Below are 20,624 nucleotides of genomic sequence, written 5' to 3' on the forward strand. Positions count from 1 at the left end.
GGTCAACAGCTAGGTCTTCCCACGGGTTCTGGGGGTTCTCGAATTTCCCTAGCACTGGTCTGAGAGGTCGGAGTATTTTGTCAGCTCCTTGGCATTGTTCACATTCTCTCACCTGCCTTTCTATTTGAGTATCCATGCCAGGCCACCAATACATTTGTTTCACTCGGGCTTTGGTCTTTACGATGCCTAGGTGTCCTTCGTGCAGTTGGTTCAATAATGTCGGTATAAGGGTTTCGGGTGGAGTGACTCTCTCACCTCTGTACAGGAAGACTCCCGAGTCGCTCAAGGACAGTTCCTCCCGAATTTCATAGAACTTCCTCATCTCTGCTTTGAGCCTCCGTTTGTCCGGCCAGCCTGACGTGAGGTGTTGTTTGACCTCAGACTTCTCCAAGTCTTGCTCATAAGCTGCTGCCCATTCTTGCCTGCTTATCGTCATCTCATTGTCAGCCATGCTCGCTACCATCTCGTCCATGTCCGGTGCGGTTGCCGGAGCATCCTCCATGGCGGAAGCTCTACTGAGGTAGTCAGCCACCCTGTTCTGAGTTCCTGGTAGGTATTCGACATCATAAGTATAGTCCAGTAATTTGAGCGTCATTTTTGCAATGCGCGGGGTGGCGGTGTCATGGCCTGAAGACGTCAGGACCTTGACCAATGGCTTGTGGTCAGTTTGGAGTTTGAACCTGGTGCCCCAGATGAATTGCCGGAATTTGCACATTGCCCACGTGACCGCCAGCATCTCTTTCTCAATGACGCTATATCTTTGTTCCGTGGGAGACAGAGCTCGTTACGCAAAACTGATAGTCTCTACTGAGCCATCCGCCCTCTCCTGTGCTAGCACAGCTCCCAGGCCTTTGTCACTGGCGTCCGTGGTCAGGATGGTGCTGCCTGAGGGGTCGTAGCCCTGCAAAGGGACGGCCTCACTGATGTCTTTCTTCACGGTTTCAAATTCACTTTGAGCTTCAGTATCCCATTCGAACTTTGACTTGTCTCTGATGAGCAGGCGCATCCTGTGCGTTTTTGTCGCAAAGTGCCTCACAAATTTACTATAGTACTTGGCCATTCCGAGAAACGACCGTACCTCTTCTTTGGTTCTCGGGGCCCTGGCTTCCTTGATGGCCCTCACGTTCTGTCCTTTGGGAGATATGCCGTGACTCCCAATCTCGTGTCCCAAGTAGGTGACCGATGACATCCCTATTTTGCATTTGCTCCATTCCGCCGTGAGGCCTTTGTCTTGCAGCACGGTGAGCACCTTGGTCAGCTTCCCGTCGTGATCTTCCAGGTTGGACCCCATTACCAGGATGTCATCCTGGAAATACTGGATTCCTGGTATATCTTTGAATAAGCGATGCATCAACTTTTGGAAGACCGCGGCTGCCGATGCCAGGCCAAAAGGCATGCGGCGGAATTGGTAGCACCCAAAGGGCGTGATGAAGGAGGTGTATTTTCTGCTTGTGGGATGCAGGTCGATTTGGTGGTACGCCGACGTGAGATCAATAGTGGAGAAATGGGTGACGCCTTTTGTTCTCGCTAACATTCCCTCAATTCTAGGGAGAGGGAACTTTTCCACAATGAGACACTTATTGAGTTCGCGGAGGTCCACACATAGACGGACTTTGCCATTGGCTTCTTGGCTACAACCAGGGGGGCCAACCACTCTGAACTGTCTATGGGCTCTATAATGCCCTGTCTGTCCAGCCTCTGGAGTTCCTGTTGTACGGCCTCAATTGTGGATATGGGGATGTTCCTGACCTTGTGGGACACCGGTGTCGCCCCTTCCTTGAGCATTATCTTGTGGACAAATTTGTCCAATTTTCCTACTGTTCCGTCAAAAACCTTGGGGTAGGTTAGTTTCCAATCTTCACCGTTGGTAGTTCGCAGTTCTTCTGTTAGGAGGATTTGTTCCTTGCCGCCAGGGTCCAATTTGATTCCTAGGTCTCCAGCATCTCTCCACCCGAGTACAGAGGGGCCTCTTTCTGCCACATACAATTTGCAGGTTGCCGATCTACCTCTGAATTCGAACTTCAATGGTCGAAAGCCTATCATGGGAATGGTGTTTTCGGTGTATGAGATGGCACGAATGTCCGGTGGACGTAGATCAGGCCCCACTACGGGTACAAAGTCTCCTTCCCATATGGACCGTTGCACTATCGTCCAGGGAGATCCAGAGTCAACGGCCACGTGCACTTTTACTCCGCTGATGAACATGTCAGTGCGTGGTTTGTCCGTGCGTTTTCCTGTTACTTCCAGTACCTGACCTTCTATACACAGTACCATGTCGCCGTCTTCCGGATCGTCCTCCGTATCGATTTCTGACGGTGCTGACTCAACACACTTTACTGTGGACCTCTTCCCCTTTTTGGGGCATACTTTCTCAAAATGGCCGACCAGGCCGCAGAACGCGCATCTGGCGCGAAACGCCGGGCAACGTTTGTCCTGTGCCGAGTGAGCTGTGCTCCCGCACCTATAACATGAAAACTTGCTGTCTGTGGACGGTCGTCCCATTTGCTTCCCTGCCCATCTAGGTTCCTGCTTCTGGTCTCCGTATGATCCTTTTTGCTTGTGTGTGGTTGAGGCCTCATCGATCTTGTTGACCATCTGCTTCTGCGTGCTTTCTCGTTTGGCTGCGTCTGCACAGCGCTTTGACATCTCGGCTTTCTTCACCATGGCTATGACGTCCTTAAGCGATGTCTCGCTCTGTGCCCATAGTTTGTCCTGAACTGATTTATTGGTAGTATGCATAACTATCTGGTCCTTTATATACTCATCTTGCAGTGTTCCATACTTGCACGTGATGGCCAAACGCCGTAGTGCGGCCACGTAGTCATCTATTGATTCCCCTGCTTCCTGTTTCCTTTGCTGGAAATTGTAACGGTCTATGGATACACACACGGCTGGTCGAAAGTGGTTATCTAGGTCTTCTAGCGCATTCTTGAAGACGTCGTCCTCTGTTGCATCACGTTCCTTGGGCACTATGTTGGCAAACACCCTCACCCCTTCCGGACCCAGGTTGTGGAGCAACAACCTCTTCTTCCGTGCTGGGGCGTATGGTTCTCCATTCTCGTCCTCTAGCGCTTATATGTAATTCCTGAAGTACTCCCTCCAGTCTTCCCACTTCATTTGGGGTTCGCCTGGTCTGGGTAGGAAGGGGATGGGAGCCATCAATGCGGAGGACTGGTTTGCCATCTTGGGTTCGTCCTTGGGTGCTTCTACTTGGGCCCTGGGGCTATTGGGCGCACTGGAGGCTTCCGCTCCGCCTGCGGTGTCTCCTTGGCTTCTGGAGCGGCCTGGGGTGTTATCCCCTGTCCCTCGCGGTAGGTTGGAGGACTGCTCGCCCTCCTCTGGATTCTGGATTGTTCCTTTAGTTGCCAGTGTGCTGGCTGAGGGACCCCTCGCCTCCGGGACAGCGCTGACCTGTGAGGTGGTCTGCGACTGGTCCTCTGCCGAGTGGTGGTGGTGCGCTGCTGCCACGCTCTATGCTTCTACGTTGGTGCTGCTTCCGTGCGCTGCTCTCTTGGCCTGGGGTGGTCTCTTGATGTTCAGGATCAACTCCCAGTTTGGCTGTGTGTGGACAGTGGGGTGATCCCAGTCCTCGTCGCCACTGTAATGATGTATCTGTGTCCCCACACAGTGCTCAGAGACTGCTTGCGTTTTGAACAGCTTTATTCAAACAAAGTACAACTGAAATGCATATAGAGCGCCGAGCGTCTAACTAGCTGCTGCTCCGGTCGCCAACTGCCGTTCTCTCCTTTCGCGCCCTTCCTCTCATCGTGCTGCGCATGCGCGCGTGCCTCGCTCTCGTCTATAGCGTGGCGCGTCATCGCGTTCACGCTCGTAGACTAGAGTGCAACACCACATATTGTATTCTAGCTTTGCAATATTTCGTGTATATTTGTGATATGTTGTAATTGTATGTAGTTAGAATTGTTTTGTTAGATGTGTAGTAGTTTAAAGCATAGCTTTAGTAGGAAAAGAGCAGTGTTTTAGATTTCGGAGGTGAATAAATAGAAGAATAGTATGTGTGTTAATTCCATAAAGTAATTATTACAATAGCATGAGGCAGAGGAAAGGGGGGAGGGGAGACCAAATACATGCACATATCACAAATATACACTAAATAATGCAAAGCTAGAACACAATACCATTAGCAAAGCAAATGGATTTAACGTAATCAAAGGCGAGACCTATTACATTTTCAGTGGCGAGGGATACAAATCCCACATTCAGTCATTAACCAGCTCTACAGGGGTAACAAGAAGTAAGGTTTGCGGGCTGGGGCAGTTCTTTGCACAAGGTGACATAAGATTGAGTACAAACAAGTGTTTAGTAAAAAAAGAAAAAATACGTGAATATACCAAGGACTTTCACTCAAAAATTGGTAGCACTGTGAGATAAGGACTTGATACAATTAGCTGCTCCAACATAGGGATTCACTGACAATGTGCTGGAAATTAAACCCCATGTTATAAAGTCACTGTTGAAACCATAGTAAACCTGCATTACAACGCAAATGTTATGGTTGAGTGCAGAAAAAAGTGAACTGACTATAAACTGAGGAAACTTGGGTTTGTGGGAAAGTTGTAATTCATACTGTATCTTGCCCGGATTGGAGAATAAATTGAAGCAGCTATGTATTTATCATATCACTGACAGGCATGAGATGGAAATGGGCAACATGGGATCACCTTTTCAGCTCTGAATGGTGAGCACAAACAGAGTTCAGGGTCATCTGTTGATCTGCTGCCAAGTCACTAGGTTCAATAGTACTTATTAAATTGGATTACTGCAATAACCTGCTGGATTATCCTGCAACCACACATCTCTCCCCCGTGCTCCCGGATATAGAGTCTGCCCCGCTCATTGGATTCAGAAATACCCTGAGAAGCCATCTGCCGAGTCTGGAACAAAAGAAGAATTAGTGACAGCACCAGAAGTGTAAACAGGCCCATCTGGTCATTTCTCCTTCCACGACTGTACGATTCGTGTTTTCTTTCCAGGGTATACCTCTACCTCCCTTCCCCTGTCACAAAACAACTTCTTTGCTGAAAACCTCACTTTTCTCCCGCTTCTCTATTCCATCATATCTACCTAACATGAAGTACCACAACCAACCTTTTGGGGGATTTCCGGTCAAAAAGGTCATGCTGCTTTTGCCGAAATGAATTAGTACATTTAGAGGATTTTATTTCAACACTGGATGGTGTGTGCCGACTCCAGGGGGCATTTCACAGTCACAGCTAAAGGCGTTCGCATAATCCAGATATCCCCCTCCCTCCATCGCCAAAGCTGCCTTCTTACCCGCACCTCTCCGGATCACATGTGCTTACTCAGTTATCTCTTTAGATTACAGGTTCTCTTTATTCAGACAGTTACGGTCACCTTAAACTGCAATCCAACTGGCACTTACTGTGAACCACGGACTACACCTTCCAGAATGCATTGCGTTAAACTAATGCCCGCCCCTTACTACGTGCCAATGGCGAGATCATATTCCATCCAGTTTTCATTCTCAAAAGCATTGTAATCTGTACCGCTAGGCCATTTGGGAACTGGGACTACAGTTCCCAAAATGCACTGTTTTTAAATTAATGCCTATGACTCATAAATGGTGTCACTACAGATAAGGAGTCTTCTGTTAGCCTTAACCAAATATACTCAATATTTGATTCAGAAATTGTGTAAAATGTGCATTCTTTTTAATTAAAATAGAAAATTAATAAACTCTGTACTCCAAGAAGTCACTGCATGAGTCCCTGACTATTGCCTGATCTCATCCCCCGTGGGGACCCCACGTTTGCCTGCCTGGACGGCAGCATCACCATCTTGAACACCAGGGCTTGGCCCCGCCCAGACGCAACACTTAGTCACACTTTGTTGCTCTGTTATGAAGTGCCTCAGGAGACATGCTCATACAAAAGGGTAACAGTGCCACCTGCTGTGGCCACTGATTTTGCTCCCACAAACACTTCCTATCGTGTTATCAAACTTCCCACCTCAAACCTTCCCACTGCAGGCTCAGCGCAAACACAAACCCGGCAATTAACAGGAATTCCAGTAACTGGAGAGGACTGCACGGGTGGCGGCGCCTGTTCATGCACAGAGTGTAAATACAGGCTGGATGACGGCATGTAAATCTATGATACATGTTAAATATGAATTAAAAAAACACACCTCAATGTTACAATCTTTCGTTGCAATTTTACACTATGCTAAGAAATACATGCATACTGGTGCCACAGCGAGCACTGGTTGTGGAATCCCATCGGTTGGCAATCCATTTGTAGTGGATAACAACAATAGCACAGCCGCTTCTTGGCACTTTATTGGGCTTAGTTTGATAAACGCTCCTTTTACAACGAACAATGAGTTTATTTGACTACAGTGTCCATTGGTGGAACGGACACCTGTACCTCGAGTCGTAGGATGGCACACCGCCGTGCTCTTTGCTCAGAGTATTAGTACATAGCGCCTGTCGTGTCAATAGCCTTGTAGCGCTCTAGCAGGTTTTCTCGCTGATCGTGCGCGAAGTCACCCGGAATCACTGTGTCAGTGTAACATGGTGTCTGTTCTATGCACGGTTAAATGAATATGCGTGGAAGCAAAAACTAGGTACATTTAAACAAGCATGTGTGGCTGAAATGTGACGCTGACAAGAGTTGAAAAGCTGCTCAAGTGTGCGGTGGAAAACGATAAAGGGAGGGGTGGGGGAGAGGAGGAAACAGTTAAGGAAAACAAACAATAAAGAGAGCGAATCCTTACTGCGTGCGATCTCTTGTATTTATGGGGCCATGTGTTTGTGACGAACGGAAAGCAGGCAAGCCCGTCCAAGTGAGCCGTCTGAAAAAGCCAAAAGTACACATCATAAAAAGCTCTTTTCCATTGGCTGGCCCCCGTTTAGCATAAACGATGACGCCAGCCAATGGAAAAGAGGGGCGGGGCTTAAAGCCCTTTACTGATGCTCCTCAAAATCATTAAATCTTGCCGAGCGAGCTGCGCATGTGCGCAGCCACACTTGCCGAGACTTAAAAAGCATCGGAGACAGTGGGCAGCCTGCTTAGTCTTCAGACATAAGGGCAGCTCGACAAATGCAAGCCTTATCATTAAATTAAATAAGTTCTGAAAAATATTTCAATAAAACGATTAATGATAGAAAAGGTTGATAAACCATTAAGGGCTCTGACAGAGGACTTTATTCCAGAATTGATACACAACAAGGTATATCGGGGGTTTCTCTAATTCACTATGAATAATCTCTTTCTTATGATTACGAATCTAGTGTTTACCAGTACATCACTAGAGACACTAGCCAAAGGCAGTTCCTGTAAAATGTCAATATAAAAATATATTCCATCCAAAAAAAACAATATTACACTTTTTAGCACAGAGAAAAAATACTTTATTTCATACATTCAGCCTTAACAATGTGGCAAGTTAAATTGCACCAAAATGTTTTAAATATCACATACATTTCATCTTCACCATTTCTTTGTCAAGATGTCTTGGTTCCTTGCTAAACGTAGGCTGGTTAATATGAATTAGATTCACTAAATAGGAAAACACGGCCTAATATTTGATTGGTTAATTAAAAATATGTACAAACAATGCATTCAGGTTGCTCTACTCACGTACCACATTTCATACGGTGAGAAAAACATAAAAGGCTAAAGTAAAAGATAAATATACTGAGACACAACCTCTTCCCAAAAATTCTTTGGAAATTGCACAAACATTTATTTTATAAAATATGCCCTAGCTACCATAATATTGTGCCTTTTTATAGTACAGTTTTAACAATATGCAACAGCTCTTGTAAGTCAAAATACATCATATTCTGTCATTTACATGTACTGTACTTTTTTTTACATCAACAACTATCAACAGTAAGGTATCAAGCGACTTTAAGACCAGCAGTATATAGAGTTGTGGTCATATATCTCACGAGGGACGTCAGAGCTCCGCTACAGGAGACGGAATTTGGGGGATTTGTGCTAATCACTTATTGGCACTTCATAGAAAGGAGCATGTTGTCCTGTAGCCTTTGTGGAGTTCAGAATTCCATCGCTAGTGTTGCAGAATTCTAAGAATACTAGTTTTCACGCAATAGCTTGTATGTATCGGACAAGTAGTCATAAACATGATGCCAACAAATATCCTTGAAGAACATAAGAAATCATAGAGACAAGTGGCACACACGTAAACGTATAGCGTTTAAAAGATATTGTCATATTCTACAGGTAATACGCATGAAAGGGTGTCTTCAAAGCTCTGTGAATTGAAAAATTGGGACTGGGGCTCTAAGAAGGAAACAACGCTCTCCACCGCTTTAGCCAGTCCTAGTTTAAGAGCAGAGATCCGCGACTAGATATATGGCGGGATCCCCCATACATGCGTTACTTGATTCCTAAACCCATGGTGTGAAGGTGAGTGCCCCTCGAAAAGTGTATGCAACTTTCCTGCGTGTTGGCAGCCCTTATTGTGATATGGAACCAAGGCCCAGTTCTAGGACAATGGCAACAGAGCAGTCCCCTAAGCCAAAACCAGCAGGGGTGGCAGTATGTGACCCCATTGCCAAGAGTGAGAGTGGTAAAAAAAACACTTCATGTATGGGGGAAAATCCTTACACTGGCTGTAGATGTAATGGCTGTCAAGGTGAACACCAGTGCTCTAACCAATGGGGTTAATGAATTGCTAGTGATTTACCTGCGTAAGTCTGGTCGTAGAGTTTGCTAAATCTTTCAAAATAACTCTTGCTTTGGCCAGCTCATTGCCAACGTAACACTTTGTCAGTCATCAAGGGCTCAACAAACTCTGCTCAGTGGAGAGAAAGAGAGAAAACATAGATAATCCCTGAACCCCGCCAAAGATCCTACACAGTCCCATTAAGCGGGACACAGGTACATTTCTTATTTAGTCACTAACGATTTTCTATAGCATCCTCTCTCCTCTATTACATTGGTTTTTGGCTATAAGAGTACATCCGAGAAGAAGGCAGGGCATTCAGGGGCGGCTCTAGGCTCATGGCGGCCCTGGGCAGGGAGCGTAGGTAGGGGGCCCCGGAAGAGGGGGTCTGGGCGGGGCGGTGCCTCCCAGAGCTCAGGAAGGTGTTTTAATAAAATGTCCAGAAAAGGCGTTAGATGACCAGCTAATCAGGAACCAGGAGGAACGCAGGCGCGGAGGCCAGCGAAGAGGGGGGGGTTGGAAGTGAAACAGAGCCTGAGGCCGACAAATCCCTGCCAGGGGCCGCCAAGCTAATATGTACCCATCCTCAGAGGATTATTATATTAACTATATATATTCGCGTGGCGGCAACTGGGGTTTGCTGACCCTGTGCAGGTGCACAGCTTGCACATGCCTTAGGCCGCCCTTGGGGCATTTCCCATCTGATATGAGTGACCAGGAGGTAAAGTGTCCTCAGCACCAATCTGGTCGTTCTAGTTCCATCAGCAGCAAACGTGAGAGTCAATAAAAGTATTTACTATCCATTAAAAATAAAAAACACTGATTGATTCAGAATTTAACACTAGGTTATGAAACTCATGCCAGCGGAATCATTCGCTTCAGTTCTATAAGATAAGCTTTTACTTTTATACATTAGATGCGAGGGCTTTGGGCTTCACCTTCCAGCCTTTGCTTCTTCAAAGTCTTCAAGATAGGAACGCTGTGTAGAAATAGAAATTTTGAGCAAAGCACTAACTTGCTTGAGTATGTGTGATGCTTGTCGTACTTTTCTTGATTCATCCTCTGCTTCTCCAAGATATCTTATGTACAGTGGCGGCTCCTCCGCTAAGGCGGAGGAGCTTTGCCACACTCTGTTGCAGTGACAGAAAAGGAAAATAAAATAATAACTCGTCTTATTATCATTTTATTTTCTACTACATCCACCCCCTTTGCATTAGGGGGTGGGAGAAGGGGAGGAGTGGTAGCACTGTCCTAAATTGCGCAGTGACTTTTTGGCCGGCCCTCTCGGGCCGCCCAAAATAGTCTTGCCCACTTTGCATGTTCTCCATGCAGGGTGCATCACTGCCTACGTGGAGAACATGCCCAGGCCTCCAGTCGAGCGAAACATGGTACTCAGATCAATCACAGCGCTGCTAAGGCAGTGTTGTGATTAGATGACTGGTCTCCTGGGTGTGCTTCCGGTAAGGCCGAGCGAGGGAGGACTACGTAGGCGAGGAAGCGGCAAAATAGAATATTTTCGTTATTTTTTTTATTCCTGCTTCCCCCACGTCCGACCCCCCCTCCCACACCCTACCTCCCGCCCGCCCTCCCACCTCCTGCGTCCTCCCCCTCCCTCCAATCAGTGCCTGACGCCGCTACTTATGTATATTTTTGCTTTGTCCTGCTTCTCCTGTACAGATAGATCTCTTATGTTTTTTTGCACATACTGCTCCTTCATGGTGCTCAGCTTGCTTCTGCCTGGTGCCAACATTTCATCTGTGTACCAAGAATCTCCCAGTGTATCTTAGTTCATTGTGATAAACCCACTTTCTGATGCCTTTAAGGTCCAGATAGTTCTGAAATAGAACATCTTCTTGACCAGGAAGGAAAACTATTTAAATGTTAATTTCTCAAACCCTGCTAAACAGAGCTACACCAAATCGAAAAAGGGCACTTCCTTAATTACAGTTTTACTTTCACGCCTAGCTTGGTGTGATTCCATCTAGCCGTTTTTTTCTATATTGAGGAGTAAGGGACCCTTTTGGAGTTAAAGAGAGAGATGTCACATTTGGGCCCCCCACCCCTGTTGTTTAGAGCCTCCTACTTGAAAGAACCACACAAAAACAGCTATGATGCACCATAAAGTCGATAATTTTTTTGTATTAGAAAGTTTTGTACAGATTCCAAAGGTACCAAACTTATTAGCAAAACAAAAAATATCTTTTCTATTGATACCTGGGAATAACCTAAACTACACATTGGCTATCGCCAGCTCTCTAAGATCTATATAACATATTTGAGTGCATTTAATGCACAAAATGCACTGGTATAAAAATCCATATTTCACAGAGAAACATGAACTGTGTAAAATATTTCACAGGTCCCTGTGAAATATGGATTTCATCACCACTGTGGCAGCCCCCACACCACTCTGGGGAGCTTTACAATTGTCAGAGCCAGTTGGAAATCTGAGCACCACCACAACACTAAAATTCTGGATAACCAATATTTTTCAAGAATTGCTGCACCTAAATGTCACTACACTAAATGAACACGGAAGAAGAATATAGTATTCTTTTGAGGAAATTTATTTCAATGCGCATCGAAGAATAATGTTGTATTTTTTTGTGAGAATCGAATTCAACAGGGAAGGGTCATAATGTTTTCATTATAGGAAAATAAATCTGGGCACATGGTCAGATTAAAATGTATTCACTTTTAATCATCCTATTAGAGAGAAAATGTGCAAGACAAGATTGTTCAGAACCTGAAGGAGAGAGAGGTTTGGCATTTTAAGGCTAACAATAGTTTTTGTACCGATTTTGTTAGTTTTGCTGATATATAGAGGCATCAAAATGTGGTTTGAATGACACCCTGTTTCTTTTAAAATGTATTCCTCTGCTATAGATATTTTCCCCCAAATGCATGTTTTCTATTAGTGTGTAAAGAAGGTTTTCAATCGCTTTACCTCCCGCCTGAACTGTGCTCAACAGACCATTTAAAAGTAAGAAAGACTTGGCAAACAAATAATTTTTTACTAATTTAATCCCCGGGGTGTTTTTATTTGTTAGCCTCGTTTCTGCCAAATGGATTAGAGCAATGGATTAAAGTGTTAACGCATGCCCGACCCAACATGTGAAGCCTGGCCTTTGCTCACCTTGGGCTACTGGCCATGAGTGGAAGACACACTGTGAGATTTGGTTCCAGGTACAGGTGTAAGTCCAGACTCTCTGCATCATCAGGAAAATGCTACCTGTGAATTGGTTCTGTGGAAAACATCATTGCGACCGCTCAATAGAAGATGATTTCCTTTAGATTTTATTGCCTTTCTCCACATTTCTGGTCTAGGCCTAATCGGGTACACTCTCTACAAGTTACTTGCCAACATGTAGCGGGCTGCAGTACAGGTTGCCCCCTCTCTCCCATCCTTTGCTCTAAGACTGGGTCTGGTGGGTACAAGATGAAAGCAGTAAACATGGACAGTTAACAATACAAAGAAATTCAACGGTTTCCGCTCACCGCTTGTTTTTGGTGGCTTCTGGGCCCACTCCTTATACTACTCTTTGTTGTAAAATTTCCTTTCCAAAAGAAGCCTCATGTTATGTTATGTTAATAAAATCTTGTAAAGCGCACTGTCACCAAAGATTTCATGGCGCTAGTCATATGTGGTGTAGTTACAGAAGACCAGTTAGCAGGATTGCCCGAATAGCCAAGTTTTCAGGGCCTTTCTAAAGCCCAGTAGGTTGTTACAGGACCTAATTGCAAGGGGAATGGAATTCCAGAATCTGGTGCCTTCTCTGGGTAAGAGACCAAACAGCCTTCTTGCTGTGTAAAACTTTTAGTTTGTGCCCAGCTTTTACTAGCTGTTTTCTGGTCAAGCTTGCACACATAAAATATATTTGAATAAGGCAGACAAAAATGCAATTACTTACTAACAACATTGGTTTGTGCGCATGCCACTACCTGTCAGATTCACAACACGATGTCTATGCCTCACACATAGAGGGGACTTTGAGCCTGACGATAAAGTGTCTGGGTGCCAGATTGTGCTCCGCCATCAAAGACAGCTCACTTCCTGACAACCTCAAATTTCTAAGCACGGATTTCCTCGCAGTTACAATTTCCAGTGAAAGCATCATGGGCACAAAGAGCTGGTCAGCGGAGGAGGTGGTGAGGGGGTCTGGGAGGGAAAAGAGTTGTGAGGTTATACTGATATTAAATCACAAGAATGCCTGTATTATTGTGCAGTACATTTCCTTACACTCCACCTTTCCCAACTCATTTCCAACACCGATTGGGGAAAAGTATTTCACCATGTAAAATGACAGGAAATACAATAGGAGACAGAATAAACTCAATGGATTTCTGCAGAACAGGCAAGCCCAAAAGGTCTAAGCAATCATCGTTTGCTACATTAATAGTGAGCCAAACTTTCAGAGTTTTACAATGGACATATTATAAGCAACATTTGTCTCTGTTTCCAGGGTGTAAATCCTGCGAAGGAATACCAAATAGATGGCAACAAATATCAAGGAAGCATGTGATGTCTCTGACCTAAAAGCCTTGGTCAGAAGGCTTAGTTCACACAACCGTTTTATGAATGAGTGGCTTATTCTTGTCTTAGGTGTGGTTTACTCATAAAAAGTCAGGAGGACCCGATCTCTACTGCTAGATGAAAAAGTTTATTAACCCCTTCCATGCTCATGACGAGCTCAGCTCGTCATGCAGTACACTGCTCGTGTGCTTTCATGAACAATGGGATTCAAGGGAGTGCAGCATCCGGGATGAATTGCTGTAGCATTGAAGGTGTTAATAGAACCCTAAGTGTGTACACCCTTCCTATAAACATATACAGATGGAACTTAAAATCCTAAACGTCGGCCAGAGCCAAACAGGGACTCACACTTTGTTTAGCAATGTACATTGCATAAATCAAAATACTTTCCCCTCTCAGCTCTTAGAACATTGCTTGAAATTTGGAGCATTTACATGGTTTGGGGTTAGCTTATTTTGCCTTTTTTCATCTAGCAAGTATATAAAATAGTTCATTATAGAATATTGGAATCAGAATACAACATGTTCTAAAATCCACCACACATCAGTATATCACTCACATTTACGGGTTTTCATAAGGCACAAATTGCTTCCCAAGAATCTAACCTCGGTAAGATTAATGTAGCAGTAAAACCCGATTACTGATGCAGAAAGTGGTGGATTTGCCCACACTCACTGGAAATGTTATTTTAAAAAAATTGGATTTCTTACCAACAATACTCCATAGTTTTGACTATATAAACTTTGTTGAAGGTTTGGCTGTCTTCTTTCTGGTCTTTCACTAAAGAGTGCATGCCTACCACAGGCATCATACAATAATCTGTCTCATTTTTGGACTTCTGGTAGAGGTCATGTTTAACATAGCCACTCATAAAGCTCAGTGCCTAGTTTAACTAGCTTAAACTAGACACATTTAATTCCAGTAATGGGTCCACATTGAAACTATACATAGTTTGTAAAAGAAAACACTCCTTAGCAAGCTGCTGTCGACGCTGCAGAATGCAGAGGTTGCCAAATACCAAGGCTAACTAGTCTTGATCTTATCTCCTGCCTCTTTTACCCATCATCCTAACCGCTCTACCACTTTATTTCACTCGCACATGCTATTTTTAATCCTTACTTTCTCCCATTATCACTATTTTCTCCATCTTTCTCTCCATCCTTCTCCCCCCTTTTCTGCCTTTCCCTCTCTTGTTCTGGGTCAACGTTTGATGATAAAAAATAGTCCCGGTCTGCGGTCTCCAAAAATGAGTGCCAATGGGCTCAACCTGCAACCATCGACCCAAATTAAGCATTCAGTAAACATGATACAGTGGTTTGCTGAGATAACTCTCAATGCAACAAACCCTAAAACAGGGCAAATAATTCACAATGATTTAACACAGAAGAAATTTTATAAAACAATTCCCTTTTAGATTGGTGTTGTTGAATGCCTTTGCAAAGCCTAAACATAGCGGAGTTTTTTTCAATGTATTTTCCTCATCACGATTCCTGGCCTTGGTCAACGGTAATACTGGGCAGAGACTGAGGTAGGTTTATTTTTGGCATGCATTTTACTTTCGAGTCGTGTTCATGGAGATGAGTAGATTTCGTCATTTAAACTCGGCCGTCCTGGACTAGCTGAGCTCTGGCCCAGCACGAACACTCCGACTGGAGAAAAGCTGTTGTTTAAACCCATATCTGTTGATTATGTAAACTGAATGTTAAGTTAAAGGGGGAAGGGGTGGGGGGCGGGCAGTGGCTTAGCAAGGGGGGGTGGTCTGTGCCCGGCGGCACAAGTTTTGGTGTTAGCGGGTCTGTTCGCAACCGTTGGGCTAAGCACATGGTTATTAAAGTTGGCCTTGCATGTCCTGGTTAGCTCACATGTTTAGGTAGGGTGACGCAGACTCTATGGCTACACCAGAAGCAGGCTAAATTAGACCCTACTCTTACCTCGGCGGGTGGCCGCTGGATTTTACCCGCTACAAGGGAAATCCATTGCTAACCTCAGATTCATTCCCCTATGAAGGTAAAAAAACGGTAGTTTTAGGACATAAAAAGTAAAACCTGAAAATTAACGACACACTGCGCAAAATAATCATCGGCCTCTCGGTGACTGCTTAGAACAGATAGAAGATTATGTTGGACAACCAACTGAGTAACAAAATGATCAGTGGGACCACCACATACACAGAGGTCCTTTCACTCACTATATTGCCCTGTGACCCGCTTCACAAGTCTGAGCTCCTATTAATAGGTTCTGGTAATACATGATAACAAACTGGGCATTTGTTATTGATATATATATATATATACATCAGTCGCTTCTATGCGAGTCTACCTTGGCAGACAAATCTGCAAACCGGCTATCCTAGCTATTTCTGGACTTATACATTCCTTTACCCAAAATCTTTCGGGAAATTTAAAAGACAGCGCTGCACCGCCGCCTCAACAGCTTTTGGATAATGTATATACTCTCCAGTTCCCACAAAGAGTTATGGCCCCAAAAATTAAAACAGTTACAATCAAGTTCTAATTTACCAAGAAGAACGAGGCAAGTGGGTACATTTGTAGCCCTGGTGTGGTGTATGATATCTTTACCCTGATATGTCCAGCTACCCTTAAAGTACCCCCACAATTCAATTAATCCTTGAAACATGTCGAAAATGAATTCAACCTGAGAAATCTTGGTTTCGATGTGGCAGAAAGTCACTTCTCTCAGCTGTCCGGAAAACAACAGAGACCAGATTTCAGATTTGTTCGAAGTGGCTTTTGTCTTTGTTGGATCTTTGGATTCTGCAAAGTACATTCAAAGTAACAACAGTAAAAACCGCATCAATAAATGCTTAACATATGAACAGGCTCCAACCAAAAGGGAGAATAGAACTTATTGTGAAGAAGAAGTTGTGTGCTAAGGAGATTTGCATATATCATTCTGCATCACAGATCTGCTCTGTCTAATATTGTAGAACTTCAAGGCAATAGCACTTCTAAACATCTTCGGTAAGTCGGCGTGTTGCTCTCTTGACTTATCAAATTCATAGAGCATATTCAGTGTTCTGAACTCTCATTCGGCCTATGGGTAGCAGCAGTCTTTAAAATAATTATATTCCTGCCATCAACACTTAAAGTGATTACCAGTACTTCTTTGCAGACTGCACTGTGCATTAGTAAGGGCCAAGTCCCTCTAGACTCTATTTCCTGTTTTTCTTTTTTAAGTCTATTTTTGCTTGATAAGTTTATTTGGAGTCCGTTTTACACAATTATATGTCTGACACTAAGCTGCTGGTTAAACAAGAACCTACATCATTCAGCTGTGAGAAACAAATATTTGGCAGGCATTGACTGTTGGTTTTCACAGCAGAATCAACAGAAATTAAATGCCTCGGAGATACATGGGATGGAAACAGGAGCCAAGACATTACTTAAAGATATACTGCCAGCAACATTCCTAGGGCCATGTGAGACTCCAATACCACAAATGAGAAATGAAGACAAGGACATGCCTGAATCTAACTCAAGCATGTAAATATCCATCCATATAGTAACAATAATGAATTCAAGAGTTCATCTTGTCCTCCCAACAATATACTTATATGATCTAAAGACAATGAACACCTGCGGCTTATACTGAGCAGTGCATATAAGCTCATCCTACAGGACCCGCAACAGATAACCTACCAAAGTGGGGTGCTCCTATGGCTACTAATGAGGCTCTATGACAAAATTGGGTTGTGGCTCCTGTTGCAACCATTTATCAATTCAAATCATGATCTGAGTCCCAATCACAACCACAGCGGGAAAAAAAAGCTGAGCAAATTTCCTTGGAGCGAATGTCTCTAACCACGTCAGTAAACAACTTCTGCGATTCATTATACATGCGAGATCGGCACTTAACAGCCTTGTTTGTTGATGAATGTGTAAGTGGATAAAGCCTTGAGTTCTAAGGAAGCATTGAAACCTGGCCTGCAAACTTAAGCATGGGTGTATTAGTGGTTTGAGTTTCTGTTAGCTTTACAATTTATATTTGAAATAGGATGCTTGTGAGATATGGAATTGCTTATATAATTGCCTGGTAAGTATACTAGATACTAAGCACTTTGACTGCTTTCAAAACATGTGAAGTTAATGAGACAGCTGCTATAATTTTTGGTGATAGCAGTTTATTGCCGCTCTGCGGAATCTCTGGTTTCTTATATGTGTTGGGGATGTACTTGGTTTAAAGTTATTTTTGTCTAAGATGTTTCAGATTCTGAAAGGTGTAGTTAACACATGAGATGCTTTTGAAGATATGCAGACACATTCTATGAAGTTCTGGTTTCAATTCTAAGTGTAAATATATTTCCCAAATGATTGAGAATAACCGGGACAACACGCCTGACGGCTTAACAACCTTCTGAAGCAGTTTAAGCATAAGTGCTTTGGCTCAAGAATCACTTCTTCTCAAGAGCAATGGGTTAAGTGCCACATCATCTTCTTTATACAAATCCAAGATACTAGACTGAGGATAACAACACTTTCGGATATTGAATAGTGCCTTGATAGAACCCTAAATAGAGTGAAATACATGAAGTCTTGAAACTCTTCTCCTCATCAATTGTAGTAGCAAAATGGATGTCATTATTACTGGAGTTGACATAACAGCAATTATAAACGTTCTTTTCTATAGAACGCGCTACCTTTGGGACCAAAAGAAAGTGTTGCCCCACTACTCAAACATAAATCTAAAATAAACCTAGACAATCCAGATTTAGAATAATGCATGCCACTAAAACATTCAATAGCAGAGAGTATTGATGAAAGATTAGAGAACTGGATGATTTTGATCCTTTCTTGTTGGACAAAACCAACAAGTAAAGGCTTTATGTTCCTAGCAAATAGAATGAACAGTGATGCTCCACAGAGAGTAGCACTCTCTCCCTTTTACTAATATATACACATGTCCATCAGATGAGGCCATCAAACACTTTCTTCTAAAAACCTATAGATACATTGATTATACTAGTTGCCAGTTTGTTGGAAATGAGGCGAGGGAAGCCAGACTGTATGGTCTCTCTGACTTTGGTTTTGCCAATGAGAATCTGAGAGGGCTACATGCAGCAAATCTGATTTCCCTTACACCACAAACTTGAAGACATGCTTGTTCTTCCCAGTGGTTAACACTCTCTATATATTCTTAAGAATCCTTAAAAAAAAAGTCACATCGTAGGTTACAAAGTGGACCGATCAATACATAGTCTTAAACCCAGCGATCATATCTAATCACACTCAAACCTTGTCATTGTATTTGAAATAGAACACTGACCCACTACGAGGTACTCTGAACTACGCATTCAGGCATATGGTGAAAGGGCTCTCTATATCAACAGAGAACTGTTCAAAAATATAACCCAGCCCTAGTAATGATGTCAGCTAAAGCAAGTTTGCTGATTGTCTGAAGATTAAAAAATAAACACGGTCCTGTCGGCCAAATGCCTGCTGGTCCCAATCCTGTGGACACACCCCGCAGCAAGCATCAAGAGAAACAGAACCACTTTATGCAAGCCAAAAGCCTCTTTCATGTTCCATTTGGAATCAAGACTACTCCGTCTTCCTTTCTAACCTCCTATCACAGCATGCGCTTTGAAGCCGCCTTATGGCATCATCAGTGCGATACAGACTGACGATACAGACCGGTCACAACACTGTCAATCAAGCGGTGCTATGCTAGGCTTAAATGACCAAACGTGATGCTACATAGAAAACAGCAAAGGAAATAGTGCCCTGTTATCTGCAGTCAAGGAAACTAAAGAAACACTTTCAAAGAGTCCATCTGGCTAAGGTAAAAGAGTAGGAATGGTGACATAGAGATAAGTGGAGACAGTTATATCCGGATTTACTCCACATCAAGTGCAATAGACCATGGTCCAGGAGCTGGCATCAATGCTTTGCAAATTCAGTATCAGCATTTCTCTTTCAGAATAGCGAATGTTTAAAGTGTGGTGAATCTGTGAAGAGATACGACAGCGCCCAGAAGTTAATTGCGTTGCAAATTTCCCGCCAGTGCATAAATGAGCTAACAGTACAGGTAATGCAGCTCAGCCATTTTTGAAATGTATTTTCAGATGCTTGAAAGCGATTTTCCAGTGAAGTTCCAGTCTTTTATTCAGTCAGAATGTGAATAAATGATGCAGGGAAGACTCCTCTTCTATTTAAGTGTCCCTCAACATAGCCATTCTGAAAAATACAAAGAAAGAAAAAAAGTACATGAACTTCATTGATTAGATGTACTCAGCAACAGTACAACATTCTGATATTGCAGAGATGGAAATCTACCAGCAGCACTTGCATACACAGAAAATGTTTTTTGCATAAGACAATGCTGAGATGGTTTAGAGAGGCCATCATTACACCCTTCGACCTGAATGAAGGAAGGGTCAATGTGAATTAGGGCTGCGTATAAGTAAGAAGACAGATATTATTGCATCAGGTCAATAGTTATTTTCTTCTCTGGTCCCCTACTTAAAAAAGAGTTCTACGCAGTAAACAGACAGCCAGACAGCAGACGTGACACACAGTGTGGATCCCTCAAACAGATTTCTGAAGATTGTCGGACCATACCCAATGCCTCCTTGAAAAAGGGTGCGCAGGAGCCCATTGGGCTTCTTTGCAAGTTACGCACTTTGCTACGTAAATTTAGAAAGCACCTGCAGCTTTCTTCGCTCTGGCAGAGTAGAAGGAAGGACTAATGTAGGCTGCCGTACTTTGAAAGTCACCAGGCACTTGATGTACCACAGATGTTTGTGTAGGTAACACATTGGTAAGGTGCATTCCTAGCGTACCCTATCTGATAATAAAACAGGACCATTTCAAGCACAATTGCCGCTATTCCATCTTGTCTATCTTGTAAAGATATCACTGCCGCAACATAATAATAATCTGACAAGAAGTCCATGGGCTGAACATGATGACCCTGGGCTACTTCATCAATATCAAAGACTGCTGGATTCCTGTCCTGCTGCAGGCATTCAAAATATTCGCTCAAACTCAACCCTATCCATCCTAATGGGAAAAGGGTACGGTCTTGCACATGCACAAGTAAGGAGACGCAATCCTACAGGTGCATGCAAGCTACTCAGGCACTTCAATCTAACTCATCTGTTGAAGTCTTCTGTTGCCAATGCAATCATGGACTGGAGAAAAAGATTGAAATGTGCCCAATTCAAGGAGGCATTAGAAAAGACTCGCCAACAGTTGGCATGTTTTTTGTGCTTAGTCACTTGGCTATGAAATACTTCCTTATTAACCAAATATCCCTTTACCCATGCCATCTTGGACAACAGTAAGATCTTTCATACAGTGGACAGGGAGAACTTATGGCAAAGGTGCTGAAGATCCCAACGCAAAAAACGTTTCCAAGAGAGCAATGGGCAGAAATGTTGGCATTTATGGATAGT

The 20,624-nt window shown here is 43.6% G+C and overlaps 1 protein-coding gene across 1 annotated transcript in view; it reads right to left on the reverse strand.

Moving 5' to 3' along the window:
- Positions 1 to 17,868: 17,868 nt before the first annotated feature.
- Positions 17,869 to 20,624, reverse strand: part of LOC147705870 (arf-GAP with SH3 domain, ANK repeat and PH domain-containing protein 1-like) — a 1,082,966-nt gene continuing 1,080,210 nt past the window's right edge. Inside the window, exon 29 of the mRNA XM_086932322.1 lies at positions 17,869 to 19,404. Coding sequence (XP_086788448.1) covers positions 19,330 to 19,404 — 75 coding nt within the window. The 3' untranslated portion in view covers positions 17,869 to 19,329. The remainder of the gene's footprint in view (positions 19,405 to 20,624) is intronic.

The sequence above is a fragment of the Lissotriton vulgaris genome, chromosome 7, assembly GCF_964263255.1.
Source record: "Lissotriton vulgaris chromosome 7, aLisVul1.2, whole genome shotgun sequence".
Classification (NCBI taxonomy): Eukaryota; Metazoa; Chordata; class Amphibia; order Caudata; family Salamandridae; genus Lissotriton; species Lissotriton vulgaris.